This window comes from Pipra filicauda, unplaced genomic scaffold (genome assembly GCF_003945595.2).
Source record: "Pipra filicauda isolate LSUMZ 115617 unplaced genomic scaffold, ASM394559v2 scaffold385_size793830_pilon, whole genome shotgun sequence".
Classification (NCBI taxonomy): domain Eukaryota; kingdom Metazoa; phylum Chordata; class Aves; order Passeriformes; family Pipridae; genus Pipra; species Pipra filicauda.
In genome coordinates, this window is record NW_024104515.1 from 513,511 (window position 1) to 529,345 (window position 15,835).

The following is a 15,835-nucleotide window of genomic DNA, read 5'->3' on the forward strand; positions in this document are numbered from 1 at the left end:
GCCTGTGGGAACGTGGTGGGTGACTCCAGCTCAGCCCAACACCCCAGATCCTTGCAGGCACAGCTGCCTCAGGTTCCTTCCACTCTTTGTAGTGCCTGGGGAATACAAGAGGCCGTGTCTGGGGGAAGATGTAATGTCTTTTATTAGACCCAAATGATACCATTGGGGGAAAAAACTGCTAAGCTGTCAGGCACACAATGCCTGCCTCAGGGTAGGAGCAAAGGCCATATAGGGCCATCAGGGAAATCGAGCTGGTCCATCCTTAAGGGATCATTGGCTGCTCCAGCTCCATAGCCTCATTATCCTGTTTGCCTTTACATTCTTCAGCAGCTCATCATCATTCCAGCTTTCTCCTGACTCATCATAAATATTTTCTGCTCCTGCTGCCCACACACTGCTGGCTCCAGAGCTGGCACTCGAGGAAGCAGCAAGGATTCCCTGACTGCACATCTGAAGTTCAGCCACATCCCTGTCCAGTAGATTGCAGGGAACAGCTCCACTGCAACAGAAATGGGGTTAAGGCAGACTGGCCAGATCCACACCGATCCTAGTTTTCAAGAAGAGGATTGCTGACACATCCCTCTTGCTCCAGTCAATCCTGTAAATTGTCACAGCAGCTGTGACAGGAGCTGTTCTGGCCGTCTTGTTACCCTGAGCTCAGCAACATGGGGCTACCAGCAAAGTCAGAAACGTGTGGCTGAAGGCATCCTGGGTGACTGGGTCAACCCTTTCAGGTGCAGCTCTGCCACACCTATGCAAAAAATCCTCAAGGGAAGGAAAAGTGTAGCTTGAGCAAAAAGGAGCCACAGCTGAGCTCACCATTTCCAAGAGGCCACACTGCTCCAGAGTCATTCATCCTTCAGTACCAACACATTTCCTCAGCCTTCTGGTTCTCCAGAGTTCCTTAGTTACTAACTGCAAAAAACCTTTAATTTTTTCAAGAACCCTTATATTTCAGCGGGGGGGCTTTTTCTCTTTTAATCCAAGCAGAGAAGTTTGAGGCTGGTGCTCTTTGAAACACTCCCATAGAGACTCCAGCTGTTCTGCCATGGCATCCCTTGAGCATCACACTTTTTAGAATTCCTGTAGAAACATAATCCCTCAGGTACAATAAATGTTCATTTTGGAATTTAGCTCTCAGGAATTTCTCCCTCTGTTACCTCCCCCAGTTTAGGAGTAAAACAGCAATTGCTTGATGTTCTTTGGCAAGGATGAGATGGCACCTCTAACCATCCCCTCAGCTGGAGTCTGACACCTCAAGTTTGAGCTCCTTCTCTACCCAAAAATCTGAATAAAAGGCCACACTCTAAGAATACTTCTCCAATAATACCTGAATGCAGAGGAAATGAAAGCAAGTGTTTGCCATAACCCCCAAACAAGACAGTTTGTCCTACCTGGACACATTAATTCTAAGTTTTCCTTTTTTTCCTCTGTTCTGAACTGCACAACAGCAGCAAGCAGCCCTGCTCATGTGTGTACCAGCAAGATACAAAGGTAAGAAATCAGAGCACAATACCAAGGTAAGAAATAATTATTAAATTTTTAATCTAAATGTGACTTCACAACACTGGCAGTTTTGTTCTCTGGCACATTTGAGCACTTGGGCTATATTTAACTCTGCTTGCTGCCCAGACTGGCCAGAGACACTGATGTCTCTGTAGCCAAGAGACCTGCACTGGCAGGAGCTGGGGCAGCAGCTCACAGCAAGTCATTTGTCAGTTAAATTGTTCCCCAAATAGAAGGGCTTCAGCTATAAAAGAGCAAGAAGGTTTAATGCTCTAATGTACACAGAGAATTACTTTAAAGCATGAGCAAGATTTATATTGTTCATCTAAACATCATGAGAAAGGTCTGACCCGCACTGCGCTGGCTTGCAGGAGCCTCACATTATTTAACACAATTCAAGCTTAATACAGATTAAAAGGCTAAAAACCAGACACTTGAAAACAACACTTAGTGTACAAAGACAAGGTAGCTCTGCCAGATGCACACATCTGTACAGTCAGCCTTTACCAAAAACTCTTCTGCAGGAAAGGGCCTCAGCCCACTAGCCAGAGACAGCGATCCTATTAGGAAACTTTATTTAGTTAGGTGGGATGCCATGGGCTCAAGTGGAGTTAAACTATTCAGTAGAAAGGAACCAAGGGTAGGAGTTCAGGCAGAGTCACGGAAAAACAACTGTTCCCTCTCTCCTATCAACGGAGTAGAGAGGGATGGGATGTCCCTCCTAATATCATTGGGTGCTCATCAGCACCGGAATCTATCTGAGAAGTTGGGAGACTTTGGCAAAGTCAGTAACTGATCACTGGGCTTCACTTCTACGCTGCGGTATTTGCGTATTGGGTTTGCCTTGTGAACCTGTAAAAAAATAAATATAATCAAGGACACAATGAAGCAAATGGTTGCAGTTATGATGAAGCTAAAACTTGCAGGTGAGCCATGGGTGGGATGAAGGCAGGTGTCTGAGACCAACACACTGCCCCAGGCACTGGGAACATGCACAGTACATGTTGGGGTTGTGGGTTTTACAAAGATCATTCTGCTCTGATAGTTACACATGTACAGCTCCAAAATTCAGCCACTCAGCAGAGCTGCCTTCTTTATTTGGGTCATTTTGCAGGTTTTGTTTTTTGTTTTTAAAGCAGTTTTAAAGTTAATGAGGAATTAGTTTGCAACAGGGAACATTGAAAAGACAATCTTAATGCAGCTCAGCAGTGACATGAGCTCCTTGAGGATATTCCCACATTCCTTCGGGTTGCTTTACAGCCCTTGCTCAGAAACAGCTCACTTACCATTTCTTGCCTTAGCTTAGCAACTTCTTCCTTTTCACGCTCCTCTTGTTCCTGCCTGATCTGCTCCTGATACCTCTCCCTTACAGCTTCTGCGTCTGCCAATCGCTTTTCAAATTCTTGCCGTTCTTTTGCTCTTCTTTCTGTTGCCAGCTCAAAGCTTTCAGGAACTACAGAACCAGAAAGGCTCTCTAAGTTAGAAACAGAGGAGACAACATTGGTTCAAAGACAGTCAGGTAAAGCAGAGAGGTACTAGTGTCAGCGGAAGCCTCCCTTTGGAGAGCTTCCCCTTGGCAAGGGTGGTTAGGAGATACCTCCAGGCTTCAGGAAAAGAGAAAACCTTGCTCCCAGACGTGAGCAGTGTTAATGCAGACGTCACCCCGCCACGGGTGTTCTCATGGGAGGGAGCAAGCACACAATTGTTAGTACAAACGAGTTTTTGGTTGGTTTTATGCTCTACAAAGCTCAGTCTACCCAAGCAGTAGATGCCTTCATCTCATTAGAAATGGGAGGAAAAGAGTGACAGCTCTGCAGAAATGCCAGCTGTCTCTGCAGGGAGCTCCTCACATTCTCTGTACCCTTATCCTGAGCTGGCAGACATCAATCATCTGCCAATTGCAGCAGAGCTGCTAAATACAGCTGCCATGCTGGAGCAGGATGGGGGGGGAGAGGAAACCCGCCCGCTCCCAGGGGATACAAGCTGTTAGGCAATTAGTTGATTAAATGCAAGGCACTATTGGCTGTGCTGATGAAGAAGAGGCAACAGCCAGAAAAAACACCACTTAATTGCATCAGTCCTGAGCTACCCGCCAAGCCCGTGTAACAAGTACTTGTAACTCCACCTGATAGTAGTTTGTGTTCCTTTTTGGGCACGAAAGGCTCCTGGTACACCACTGTGTTGGGACGAGCTTTAAAACATGCTGCCTCTTTCTGCTTTTTCAAGTCTTCTTCGAGCTGCAGAAGAAGAAAGCACATCAATGTCAGGCATAAAGAGACCATCACCCCCTGACACAGACTCCAGCACTCCCAACAACTGAAAGAGCCAGGTTGACTTAGTCAAATCATTTCCACAGAAAATCATATTAAAGCCAGAAAGATGTGTCACTTGTTGCCTGACAGTTACTTCGCCAAAAATAGCTTGAAGAAAGTTTCAGGTGTCCACTGCAGACTTCACATGAGAAAAGCAGTATATTATTTATGTGTCAATAAATCCCCAAGCAGAGAGATGGTCAGCAAAGGGATCCAGCTGCACAGAGTTGCTGTTTAGAAATCACCCCACGGCTGTTCATGTAGCTGTGGTAAATCTAGTGATTTACCATAAAGTGAGAAAAATAAATAACCCCAATCCACCAATCTTTAATCCACAGCTCAACTCTCGTGCCAAGGACAGAATAATTCATTGCTCAAACTCAGCTCGTGATTCAACTCAAGCAGGACACTTTTCAGAGTTGACTACAACTCCATCAGCTGCTTTAAGTCCAGTCTTTTCCATTATACTTTTTATCCTACCTGATGTTTCCAGCTCTCGAGTTTGGCAGCTCCCCGTTCATCCACCTGCAGATGGAATGGTTCAGGCTGGGTCGGGGCTTTGACCTTTTTTTCTGGCAGTTTAACTTGGTCAAAGTAAGGCAGAGGCTGCGCTTTGAACTTCGGCACCTGAAACAAACAACTTGAAATATTTCTCATCCTTCCCTTGGATGTTTAACAGGCAACAGCAAGAGGCAGATCCTGCCACACTCCTTTTATTGAAGGAGTGGAATCCAAGGCAGCTTTAGTTCTTACCTCTTCCTTCTGAAATTCTTCTATTTTTTTCTCTTTTTGTATTTGCCGCTCTTTGTCCCGGGCATCAAAAGAGAAGGGGCAAACTTCCACGTGCCTCTGCTCTGGCATTTTGGGTTTGAAGGGCACTCCGTAATGTGGCATAGGGTTAGCTTTGATCACAGGCACCATCTCCTTTTCCTAAAGGGATATTAGTGTTAGGATCTGATTTTTTATTTTTGTAGAGACCACAACTCCTGCCAAACAAAGCCATGAAGAGCTTTGAATGAGCTCCTTTAATAAGAGGAACAGCAGGGTCAAGCAAACACTGGACACTGCAAAAATAAGCAATCCAAGAAGTGCCTATTTACTGGCATCCTGACCCACAGGCCAGTTCTTCCTCTTTCTAAACCACTCTCATTTCTAGTACTCATCCAAGTTAGACTTTAATGTCCTCTTCACAAGAGGGAAAGGAAGAAGCACATGATGCATTCAGAATCCTGCTCCCCACCTCGGGGAGAAGGGTCATGTGCAATATCTGCCTTCCATGACAGAATAGGGAAAGGCAATGTCCTGAGAAATCTAAGCAGTTCACTTTCCTCCTTCATAGCAGCAACACTTCAGAAACCCCATCAGTGCTCGTGTTTAAATTTCACTTCATATGAGAATTCAGTTTCTGTAAAATGAGTAGCAGTAACTCAAAATTGCTTTGAGAGAATGGCACAGACAAAGGTGACCAGTGGAGGAACTGCTCACAGGAGGGCAGAGGCTCCCCAGCCCAGAGCATCCCACTCACAGCCAGAAGCACTGTGGTGGGACCTGGGCCTGGCTCCAGCCTAGTCACAACTGTTACCTTTTCTTCCTCTCTGCCAGACACACGGGTTCTGCTTTTCAAGGCGAAGGCTGGAGACTTGGGGACTGTACAAGGAAGTTCTTTCTTCTCCGGAACACCCTGTTCAGAAGAGCCAGTAAGGAGTTACCCAAGGCCGAGTACCAGGAAAACATAACACAGAGCACAGGACGTACCTGTTGCAGTTCTTACCTAATGGCAGACACTGTTTACTGGAGATTATCAAAATACATAATGCAACACAGCTACAGCCATTCTGAAACTAATTGCCACCTCAGTCCTACTTCCCAGGTCTGGGTATTACCAAACTTCTTACCACAACATCCTCCAGGATTTTTGTGGGACACGGCCTGGAATGGAATTCGAAGCGCTCTTCCTCCTGCCGCTTCTTACTCTCACGCTCCTGAATCCTTTTTTCTGTTTCCAACTCGAAGCCGATGGGTTGTGTGACATTCCTCACACGGGGTTTCTTGGGCAGGAGTGGCCCACCCTCAAAGATTTTGTAATTGAGTTCTCGCGCTTTGAATTTGTACCTACACAGCAGAGATGGAGGCAGTCACCTATACATTGTACATTACTGTGCAGCTCTAGTTAGCAACTCTTCCTTTGGTTTTGAAACAGCAAGATTAATAAGGAAAACATGAATTGCTTTCCTAAAAATACAAACCTTTGGCCACCAGGAGAGTTTTGAAGTGCATGCAGGGTGTATACTGCTATACTGGGTTTGCTTTACTCATCATAAGCTGTACTGAACTCAAGATCAGTTCTCCTAAGAGCACTTTCTTCAAAATGAATTGGCTACTTTTCACTGTCCTACAATCAGAGCCATGCACGAGCTAAAGGAATATCAATGGTTTTATGCTACTCATTCTTTTACACAAAGAGGGTATTCCTGAGAAGCGATATTTTGGTATCTGAAAGATATTTCCAGTGTGGTACATTCCTCCCTCGGAGGACTAGAGTAAACATTTACTTACTGTTGAATTTTCTCTACTTCCTCTGCTTCTAACTCTGCTGCAGTTTTGCAGGTGACAGGTCTCGAGCGCTGCTTTGTTCGGAGCACTGGTGTTTTGGCACAGGTAAGGTGAGGCTTCACAGACTTTCCTGAAACTTGGCCTGTAAATTCAAGTCAGAGACCAGCAGTTAATGGCAAGGCCTACAACAGACACAGACTGCTTGCTCAGAGCAGTCAAAGCATCTCTGTTGTTCTACCACCATCTCTGTGGACACAGGCAGGACCACTCACCTTCTTCCTCAGGTTTCCTGCTCCTCAAATGGTAACGAGAGGGTGTGCGTTTTTGGAATGCTTCTACCTGCTCAGCAAAGGACACGTACTCTGATGTGGTTTCAAGTTTTCTTTTGTTTCCCTGGGACAGGTTGAAAGGTTTGGGGACAGTGGGTCCCTTTGGCATTCGCATCTGGAGAAAGAAAACAACAGTCAGTACGGCCATGGCCAAGAGGCTTCGACAACATTTCCTTCCCCTCACTGAAAAGAAGGTAACACTTTAACATTAAGCATAAATGTTAATACTCTGAACACACACAAGTCATATTGGGAAACTGTTCAAAGCAGAAGATTAAAGCATGAAGTGGAATGACTGGAAGATCTGACATTAAAGAGCTCCTTTTTCCACAAGGTTTCTTTGGAGTCTTGTGGCAACGAGACACACGGCGAGTTCTCAATTAGGTTTGCACAACACCTGCCCCTCCTGAGGTAACCACTCCGTGGGTCACCAGCATGGGTGTTGCACAAGCAGCAAGGAGGTGATGTCAAGAATCAGTCAGCCAAGTGCTGGTAACACTCTGGCTCTCACCGGAGAGGGGGGATGCTTCCTGAGTACTGCTGCAAAATCCAGCTCCTTGTACTCATTCTCAGGCTGGCTTCCCACATTCTGTTTAATCCTATTGTCTGTGCAGAAGTGGAAATCAATTGGCTTTGTTACTTGACCAACGGGTCTCTTCATGGGTTGTCCTAAAGAAAAAGAACACTTAAGAATTGGAAGCCTTTTGGAGTGGGATGGGGGTGTAGGATTTGTGGGGATAAAAAAAAAAAGCATTTAATATCTAATAACTAGACAAATTTTTAGAAAACTCATCTTTAACCCTTCAAAACACGACAAAACCCAAACACTTTTTTCCAGGCAGTTTAGGGGTTGATCTACATTAAAAGCCTCCTAATATTTATCACAAAGTCTGGAATGTTTGTTTCCAGAGGTACTTGCACAGCTCTGTGCAGCACTCTCCAGCTGAGCCCAGTACAGCTTCAATCTGCAATCCAGGCAGAGCCCACCTGCTCCAGCAATAGCTGCTTTCAGAGACTCCTCGTTCTTCTTCCGCAGCTCCATAACCTCCTGCTGCAACTGCTGCATCTTTTCAAGTTCCTGCTCCTCTGTACTCTTCAGCTTGCTAGAAGGTTTGGTCCTCCTGCAGAAGCACATTAAAGACTGAGATATTCCTTCCTGCTTCCCTGGTTATTAGCATGTTAGTGCAAGGAACATGCTTATTTCTGACCTCACTGCAGGAGCATTCCTTGTTATAAAATCATACTCTTCAGAAGATCTGGTTGGATTTTGTTTGCTCAAGAAATCTCACAGCTAGCTGCTATTCTGCAGAGCCATTTGCTGTGTGCATGCTCAATCCACCAGCAAGAACGACTTGTTCCTCAAAAGAAAAGCAAAAGCTTTCCAGTGCACAGGTTCAGCTGGTGAAGTACATTTCATCCTAATATTGTTGCCTTAACCTAGTGTTTACTAAATGTGATACCATCACATGCTAAGTTGAAGCTGGAAACACTCAGCCAGGACTGTCACCTAAATCAACCGTGATTAGCAGACAAGTCACAAGAAAGCCACGTACTTCAACACTGTTGGCGTGGAGGGCATGAGTGGTTTGCTTTTCTCTCTCTCTGGGGACAGGTCAGGATCCTGTGAGGGCTCTGCCTTTGTGGATTCTTCCGTCTCCTTTCTGCTGCCAGAACTAAGAAAACGACTTGTTAGAGCAAACCACTCCAATTAATTGTGTTCTAAATAAAAGATCACCTGCAGTTCTCACCACCATGTATAACATCCCAACACCTGGTGAGGTCTAAGGTATGCCAGGCTGGCCTTACCTCACCATAGGCCCAGGCAGAGTGTCCAGTTTTCCCTGGTATCTAAGGCTGCAGAAGGGAAGATGAATTGCTGAGTTTTTGGAACTTTTCTAGAGGAAGGAGTACTGTACTGTGGTACAGCAGCATTTCAAAGATCACACTTCAATTTCCTGACCTCAAGCTTATCACCATATGATACCTTAGTGGTTAAGCTAATTTGAGAAATATTTGAGCTGTGACTCTTTCATAACTTATGACTAACTGCCTGATGACTTCCTGATGGATAAGTTAAGACAAATTTAAAACTGACTGACACTGAGTAAGGAGTAAGAAGCTGAAGAAACCCACGCTCATTTCATTCACATCTCTACTTCCAAACAGAGCAATTCCTTCAGCTCTTACAGCCATTTCTTGTTTATGAAACCAGTATCAGGAATCAGTTCCAGTCATCACCCCCTAACCTCTGTGTGAGAACCCTCTCAGCCAACTGGAAATCCTTTCCAAAGGAACAGTTGTATCTCCCTTCCCAGCCTCAAACAGAAGACCTTTGATGACGTACATTCTCATTTTCTTCAGAGGTGGAACCTCTTCCCTATTATCCAGGGCATTAGCAATTCTCTCTGCTTTGATTCTCCCTGGCTGCTTGCGCTGATGGGTTTTTCTTGGCTTTGCAGCTGGTCTCTTGCTCGTTCTAGAGTAGAACAGAAAACAGGGGTCAGCTTTCCTGCAGATCTGAGGAGACACACGACCTGGATAACACTTTTGATGTCAGTGCACCACCTAACTCCACCATTCCCACCATGCAAATTGCATTTAAAACAACAATCCAAATGCAGCACAATTTATTAAAGTTCAGCAATCCATAAACTTAGTATTCTTTGGTATATGCAAGCATACAGAGCCCCTTGCATTCATATGAAGAACGAGTTCTGCCCAAGTCAGACAGATATAAACAAAGAAACTTTATAAGCCACCTCAGTTTCAGATGTCCTCACATTCCAGAAGCTCCTGGTGCTACCAAGTCTCATTTGACAAGTATGTGAGACACTGCATTACATTTCCACCCTAGAGACTGTCCCTCCAGCTTAGCCAGCAGATCAGCTGTCCCAGTACACAATCTCCATGCTGGAGAACTCCAGCCCCACAGGATGACCCAAGAACAGCTAGAACTGCAGATCCTGAGAGCAGAGACCTAGTTAGTTACACCATCATCAATCATTTTGCAAACTGAACACAAGAATTTCACCTTTGAGGGGCCTCTGCAGGGGCAGCAGCTCTCCAGGTCGCCAGGGACCCAATGATGTTCTGAGAGACCGCGTGGGTCTGTGCACCCTCTGCTTCACCATCGCTTTCACCTGAGAAGGGGGACAAGTGTCAGCTCATCCATATACACATATAAAGAACACCTCAAATTAAAACCACGTGAAACCTTGCAGACAACAGTTTATGAAGATGGTCCCAGAAAAGCCAGACAGAGGCCTTTCCATTTTGCCAGTGAAAAGCAGGTAAAATTAAATTCCCTGCCCCCCACACTATGCCAGCTTACCCATTGCTACTCCTTGTGATGTGAAGGCAGAGAGAACATCAGGCTTTCTATAAGCAGGGCTGCTCTGTGAGACCTTTGCCACATTTTCTGCAGGAGGGATATTCTCCATATTGGCTTTTTGGTCTGTCAGGAGAAAAAGATGTTCACTATACATAGTATGTTAGGAATTTATTAACAATACATCAGAATATCATTATGAGGTTAACGAAGTCACCTGTCAAGTTACAGACATTAAAGTTTAAATTAAAAAAAACCAAAACAACAACCCCCCCCCCAAAACCCCCATGCATAATGGATGATGCAGCTAAAAACATGAATAACCAATTGGCACAGAAGCCACACCCAAACCAAGGATAACACTGAGGCCTCATCCAATGAGAAAACAAATCAAGGAGTTGGAAGCAACTTACCAAACCAGGAGTCTGCGTTGTGTACATCAGCATCATCCTCACTCAGAGTTGCAAAGTTGATGCAGGTGTTTGGGACATCAAAGGAATAGCGGGATTCTGATCTAGCCATCTTTGCTGTCACACTGTCCCCACGAGTCCTCTGCCTGCACCACTACAGTTCTTTAGACAACAACAGGGTGTCAGTGGAATCATCCCCCATCTCTCTTCCTCCTCAGGGTTTCTAGGGAGAGGCACTGGGACAGCCTTTGGTACAACCCCCTTTCTTGCACTTCACACCTTTGGGCAGAATGCCTCTTGAGCAATGCAGGGGTTTATTCTACTGCTGATTGGCAAAGCTAAGGAGACCTCACCACTGTTGACATTTGTAGGTTCAAAACTATCAGGAAGATCAAGTTTTGAGGGTTTTCTTTGTACCTGTAGGTGCTAGAATTGTATTTTTAAGACAAAGTAAAGTACAAGTCATTTCCAGAGAGCAACTGATTTGCACTTCCTTCCCTCACCACTGCACAAAGAAGAGTTCTTACCCTTACAGGATTTACAAAACTGATGAGCTTCACTCCAGAGCACTGCAAAGCACAGCCTTTCTCCCTCTGAAGAGCTACAAACAAGAACTAATGACACAAAGGTGCTCTTCTAGAGAGTAAATTGATTTTCAAAGCAGGAAAATGGCTCTGTAGAGCATTGTTACCAAGCAAAAAGTCAGAAGGAGGGCAGTGTCAGGCCCTCCTGCATTCCACAGCACTAGCCCAAGGCTGGCCAGGCTATAAACAAACCGAGCACTGTGACCATGTCAAACAGTCCCTGCAGTTAATTAATGGAGCACTGACAGCAAGAGGAGTCCCGGTGTCAACAGGTGATATTAAACTCAACGGAACAGGAACAAAGCCAGCGACAAAGTTATAAACCCTGAAATTACATCAAAACCTTTTTGCAAAGGTGCTTTCGCGGTGCCTCGCACAGCTGCGAGGCAAAGCCCACGAGGATGTTATAAAACCCTCCCCAAGGAAATCACCTGAACTTTGCTTTTATGAGCCCAAGCAACTCCAAAGCAGCGTATTCCTAATCCACGCAGCCTCAGCCCTAAACCATCTGTCTAGGCAGACCACACATGGTTCAACCCAGATGGTGTGTGCTCCATAAATAAGGAAATGCAGTGTTTAGGGGGTACCATGGCTGGTCACAATCTGAGGATGGCTGCACTGAGAAACCTTCAGCTCCCCTGAGCAGAACTGTGATAGTCAAAGGGAAGAATGTCACTAGAGAAGCACCAGCTACACGGCTGTGAAGATGTCAAGGTAAGGCCCAAAGAAGGCAAACAGAAGAATCAGAGCCAAAACCAACTGTAACTGAGCTGGAGACATGGCTGGAATCGAATGCTTTCCTACTGCCCTTAATCAAGATAGAGTTTCTGTCAACACGTTCCACTTTTTTTAAAAATCAAATGCGTCATCTGCATTCTCCCCTCACCCTCCCCAGTCAGTTCACCAAGTCAGAGCTCTGGGCATCATGTTTCACAGCTACTTGTGCCCACTGCTACACTGCTGTGGTTCCCAGCTTTTTACTGTGTAAGGTCCTTATTCTCCCATAGTGTCAGCACTCTCATCACTGACCTCATTGCTGACCCCTTCTCTCTTCCCTTCCCTCCATCCCAGACAGAAGAGAATAGTCAGGAAAAGAAAGGGATTGTATCAATGCCTCAGGTTCATACTCCAAGGTTTTTGAGATAGACAACAGGGAGGTAAAAGTTATTGTGACTGAACTCCAGAGGGTCCATTTCAGTTGGATGAAGTCATGGTATCCACTTTTCAAATCCCTAGGTATCCTCCAAGTCCTGCCCAGCACAGGATTGACAGTGAAGCAGCAGTTCACTGAAAGGCATCTCCCTCGTCCACCCACCGACTCAGTTCCCGTCGGCCAGGAACGTTCCAGTGATTTATCACTCCAATGTGCCACCACAAGGCTCCTGCAATCCCCACAGGCTCGGCTGGGCACAGCCCGACCCCCGCTGCCCACTCCCTGCAGGCGTTTTAAAACACCTGGGCAGGATTCTGACACCACAACTACATTCATCTCAACCCAAAATTCTTTCTCTCTGCTGTGGCACTCATCCACCTGAAGTGCGCTCAGGAAATTTCTTCTCATTAATAGGGCCATTCCCCTAATTAGCAGGCACTGTGTGCATTTCCCTGAGCGTGACTGCGGGCACACTGTAACCCTACACAGCTCCGGCGTGGATTTAAAGCCTGACCCTGCTCTCCCCCACATCCATCACCTCCTGTGTCGACATAGGTGTCTCCAGCCAGCTGGGGAACCCTCACCCCCGTTCTGCAGGATCAGCTTTCACCTGGTTCACGGAGCTGCTGGGGCAGGAAAAGAGGATCTGCTCTTCTCACTTTTAAAACCACCTCAAATTCCTTTTATAGAGCAACTACCTGATTAAAACCTTAACTTTCTTTCTAGGTCGGCTCTCTCACTGAGCTAAACGTGCCTCCAGAGGAGCAGAGCCATATCCACACAGAGGAAAAGGCAGTGGGTTCCTCTGGATGTCAGGTTTCTTTTGAGTAACTACACTTTGGCACGTTCCAGAAGAGTGCCTTGGCATGGTTTAGATTAGTTAGCTTTGAAAAAGGATTAAGCTAAATTGGAACAAGCATTCCTATCCCAGAATAAGACTGATCCAACAGCAAGCACAGTAGGTATTTTGGAATAACTTCACACCTCACTCTAATCCAAATTAGCTTTAAAATACCAACACGATTCCATCACAGACGTGATCAGTATCTTTCTCTCAATGTAGTTGTGAATTTTGTGCCAAAAGCAGGAACAGCAGACCCTGCCTGGACAAAGGACCTCCCAGCTGTGCAGGACATTGTGTCAGAGAAAGGATGCAGCATTCCAAGATGAGAAATCGAGGTCAGAAGCAGAGAGAACAGAGGAGTCTGAGTCTGGGGGAGTAGCAACGGCCAGACAGGCTACTGATAGGGACACAGGCAACTAGTGATAGAAGAAAATAAAAGAGGAGAAATTTAGATTGGATATTAGTGAGAAAGCCTTCCCTGTGAGGGTAGTGAGGCGCAGATTACCCAAAGAAGCTGTGGCTGCCTCATCTCTGCAAGTGTTCAAGGCCAGCTTGGATGGGGCTTGGAGCAACCTGGGATAGTGGAAGGTGTCCCTGCCCATGGCAGGGGGGTGGAACGAGATGAGCCTTAAGGACCCTTCCAACCCAAACCAGTCTGGATTCTAAGGAGGGCACAGAGAGGGCACCTTCCCGCCACCTCACAGTGCAATTAGATAAACCCCCAGTCACCTGGGGATGACACCTCATCACAACACACCAGTGGAGCTTCACAAGCTACAGATGTTACTTATGGCAAATCCCAACAGGATCAGAAAGCAGAAAGAAAATAAGAGCAGACACAAACAGGATATTCCAAATTATTTCAGCAGATAAGTGCAAAACCAGTCGATCCACATGCCTCAAAACTCAAGATGGGCAACCAGGAACAAGCAACAGAAGCTTCCCCAAGGCTGAGGCAGCTGCACAGCAACATGCTGAGGCAATTCCAGTGCCTTCTGCTGGGCTCCAACACCCGCTGCTGCTTCAATGCAGGACACTGCACTAACCAGGCAGCTTCTTTATTGTCATTGAACCCTGAGCTTTCCATCCCTTTTTAAGGGATAATAACACATACAAAGCTCCCGGATGCTTTTCAGCGGTTAATGTGTAAATTGGACCATTAGAAAGGGCTGGAAATTGCCTCTCTGTAGCTACAGTCCCATCACCACAGCCTGGTAGGAACCATCCCACCCACCACCTGAACTGCTTCCATATGATGCCAGAAGCTTTGGAAAGTCATCCTTCATCCCTGCTTTTCCCTGAGCAGGGTGAAGTGAACACTTCTAACACACTCTGGATCTACAGCTTCTCCCTCCTCTCTAGTGCCCCCCACTCAGTGTTCAGCTGTGCTTCTCTGTAGCACAGAATCAACACTGGATTCACCATCCCGGGTACAGAACTACGGCAACGCTGCTGTTCCGTCATGCAACGCCCAAATTAGGGGACAAACCCTTTATCTCTCCCCAGCTGAGAGCGGAGCCCGCAGGGAGCTCGGGTACCACCCCGACTTACAGCGAAGGGAGGGGAGAGGTGCTGGCACAGCCTTCGCCGTACTAACGGCCCGGACCCGCCCTCGCCCCCAAAAATAAACAGCCCTGACAGCTCGAGCTCCCTAAATGAGATCCCACAAGTTTCAGAAGACACGAAGACGGGGCCGTCTAAGAATAGCAGTTCAAGGAAAAGTAAATTATTTTTAGCCAGTATAACCTCACCTTATTGTTAGATTAAGTTGAAGGTCTTCTAGCTTAAAAAAAGCACCGCACAAAAATAGCTCCCTTAATGCTTTTTCTGTTACTTGAGCCCGGCTTCGCCTGATTAGCTTCCCTTCTTTTCCCGTAAAGCAGAATTTTGCCTGAGAAGAAGTAACAGAGTGAAATTGTGAAATACACCTTTCTATCAGATTTTGTGATATTTTTAAGGACTCGGAACTTCATTTCCGAGGAACCCACCCGAGCCCAAGGCTTGTTCCAGCACCGCGATGCCATAGGGAGAGCAAGAACCCTCCGGCTCGGCCCCTTCGCGACAGCGGTTTCGGCCACGGTCTGAGCGGCCCGAGCCACCTCCCACCTCCCCTTACAGAGTCGCGCCTTCGGCCCCGTTACCGATACGTGGGCTCGGGGCAGCGCCGCGTCCTCACAACCAGAGCAGATCTGGAGAAGAAGTGCCAAGGCCGGAGTCGGGGGGGGTTTCGACCCAGGCCCCCTCACTCACCCCAACGCCGCCGCCCCGCGCGGCGCCGCCGTTAACGAATTTCAAACAGGGCCCGCCCGCCCGAACCCACCAATCAGCGCCCGCGGTGCGCCCCCGCCGCGAGCCAATTTGCTGGACCCACCAGAGGACCCGGATGAGACAACCAGGGCTGCGGAGATGAGCGATGCCCGCAAAGGCCTATGGGAAATGTAGTGGTCATTCGAACCGCGACACCGAAGGACGGCGAGCTGTGAACCACAACTCCCATAATGCACTGCGGGGCGCCCTTGGCCAATCAGGCGATGTGGCGTTTTGAGTGACATTCGGGACGCCCTATCAGCGGCCAGTGGGCGGGTCCCGGAGCCGGTGCCAGCAGGGCCGGGCAAGAGCTAACCGCAGCCAGGCCTTGGTACGACGGCTGTGCTAGTGTTCGCTGCCCGGCTTTCACCCGTTGTTCCTCACCAAATCAACCCCTCTGACCCCTGGGCACGGGGAATGCGGCTTCCACCGTCTGGTGACCCAGATTCCCTGGATACCACAGCCGCTTGCACTGCTCGCATCAGCCTCCTCTTACAGCCCCGCCGCGG

General features: G+C 47.1%; 1 protein-coding gene across 8 annotated transcripts; it reads right to left on the reverse strand.

Moving 5' to 3' along the window:
• Positions 1 to 1,521: 1,521 nt before the first annotated feature.
• Positions 1,522 to 15,832, reverse strand: TPX2 (TPX2 microtubule nucleation factor). Of its 8 annotated transcripts, none has more exons than XM_039384904.1 (19): positions 15,711 to 15,832; positions 14,771 to 14,910; positions 10,442 to 10,600; positions 10,032 to 10,154; positions 9,732 to 9,840; positions 9,045 to 9,176; positions 8,507 to 8,554; positions 8,254 to 8,373; positions 7,688 to 7,821; positions 7,212 to 7,369; positions 6,644 to 6,815; positions 6,375 to 6,513; positions 5,714 to 5,930; positions 5,401 to 5,499; positions 4,572 to 4,748; positions 4,299 to 4,445; positions 3,632 to 3,743; positions 2,793 to 2,980; positions 1,522 to 2,358 (listed from the first exon to the last, which is right to left on the reverse strand). In XM_039384904.1, the coding sequence occupies exons 3-19, from the start codon at positions 10,548 to 10,550 to the stop codon at positions 2,248 to 2,250; spliced, it is 2,295 nt and encodes a 764-aa protein (XP_039240838.1). In that variant the 5' UTR covers positions 10,551 to 10,600; positions 14,771 to 14,910; positions 15,711 to 15,832; the 3' UTR covers positions 1,522 to 2,247. The 8 variants fall into 8 exon arrangements, with proteins under 8 accessions (XP_039240838.1, XP_027577544.1, XP_027577545.1 ...); XM_027721743.2 differs by lacking the exon at positions 15,711 to 15,832 and adding an exon at positions 15,270 to 15,291; XM_027721744.2 differs by lacking the exon at positions 15,711 to 15,832 and adding an exon at positions 15,161 to 15,260 and having other exon boundaries at positions 2,793 to 2,959.
• Between the last annotated feature and the right edge of the window lie 3 nt (positions 15,833 to 15,835).

Coding starts and splice junctions, on each gene's coding strand:
- TPX2 (XM_039384904.1), bottom strand. CDS start 10,550: ATGGCTAGATCAGAATCCCGCTATTCCTTTGATGTCCCAAACACCTGC. Junction 7,370..7,687: donor AGCAGCTATTGCTGGAGCAG/GTGGGCTCTGCC, acceptor CTTTTTCTTTAG/GACAACCCATGAAGAGACCC. Junction 6,514..6,643: donor CAGGAAACCTGAGGAAGAAG/GTGAGTGGTCCT, acceptor TTGAATTTACAG/GCCAAGTTTCAGGAAAGTCT.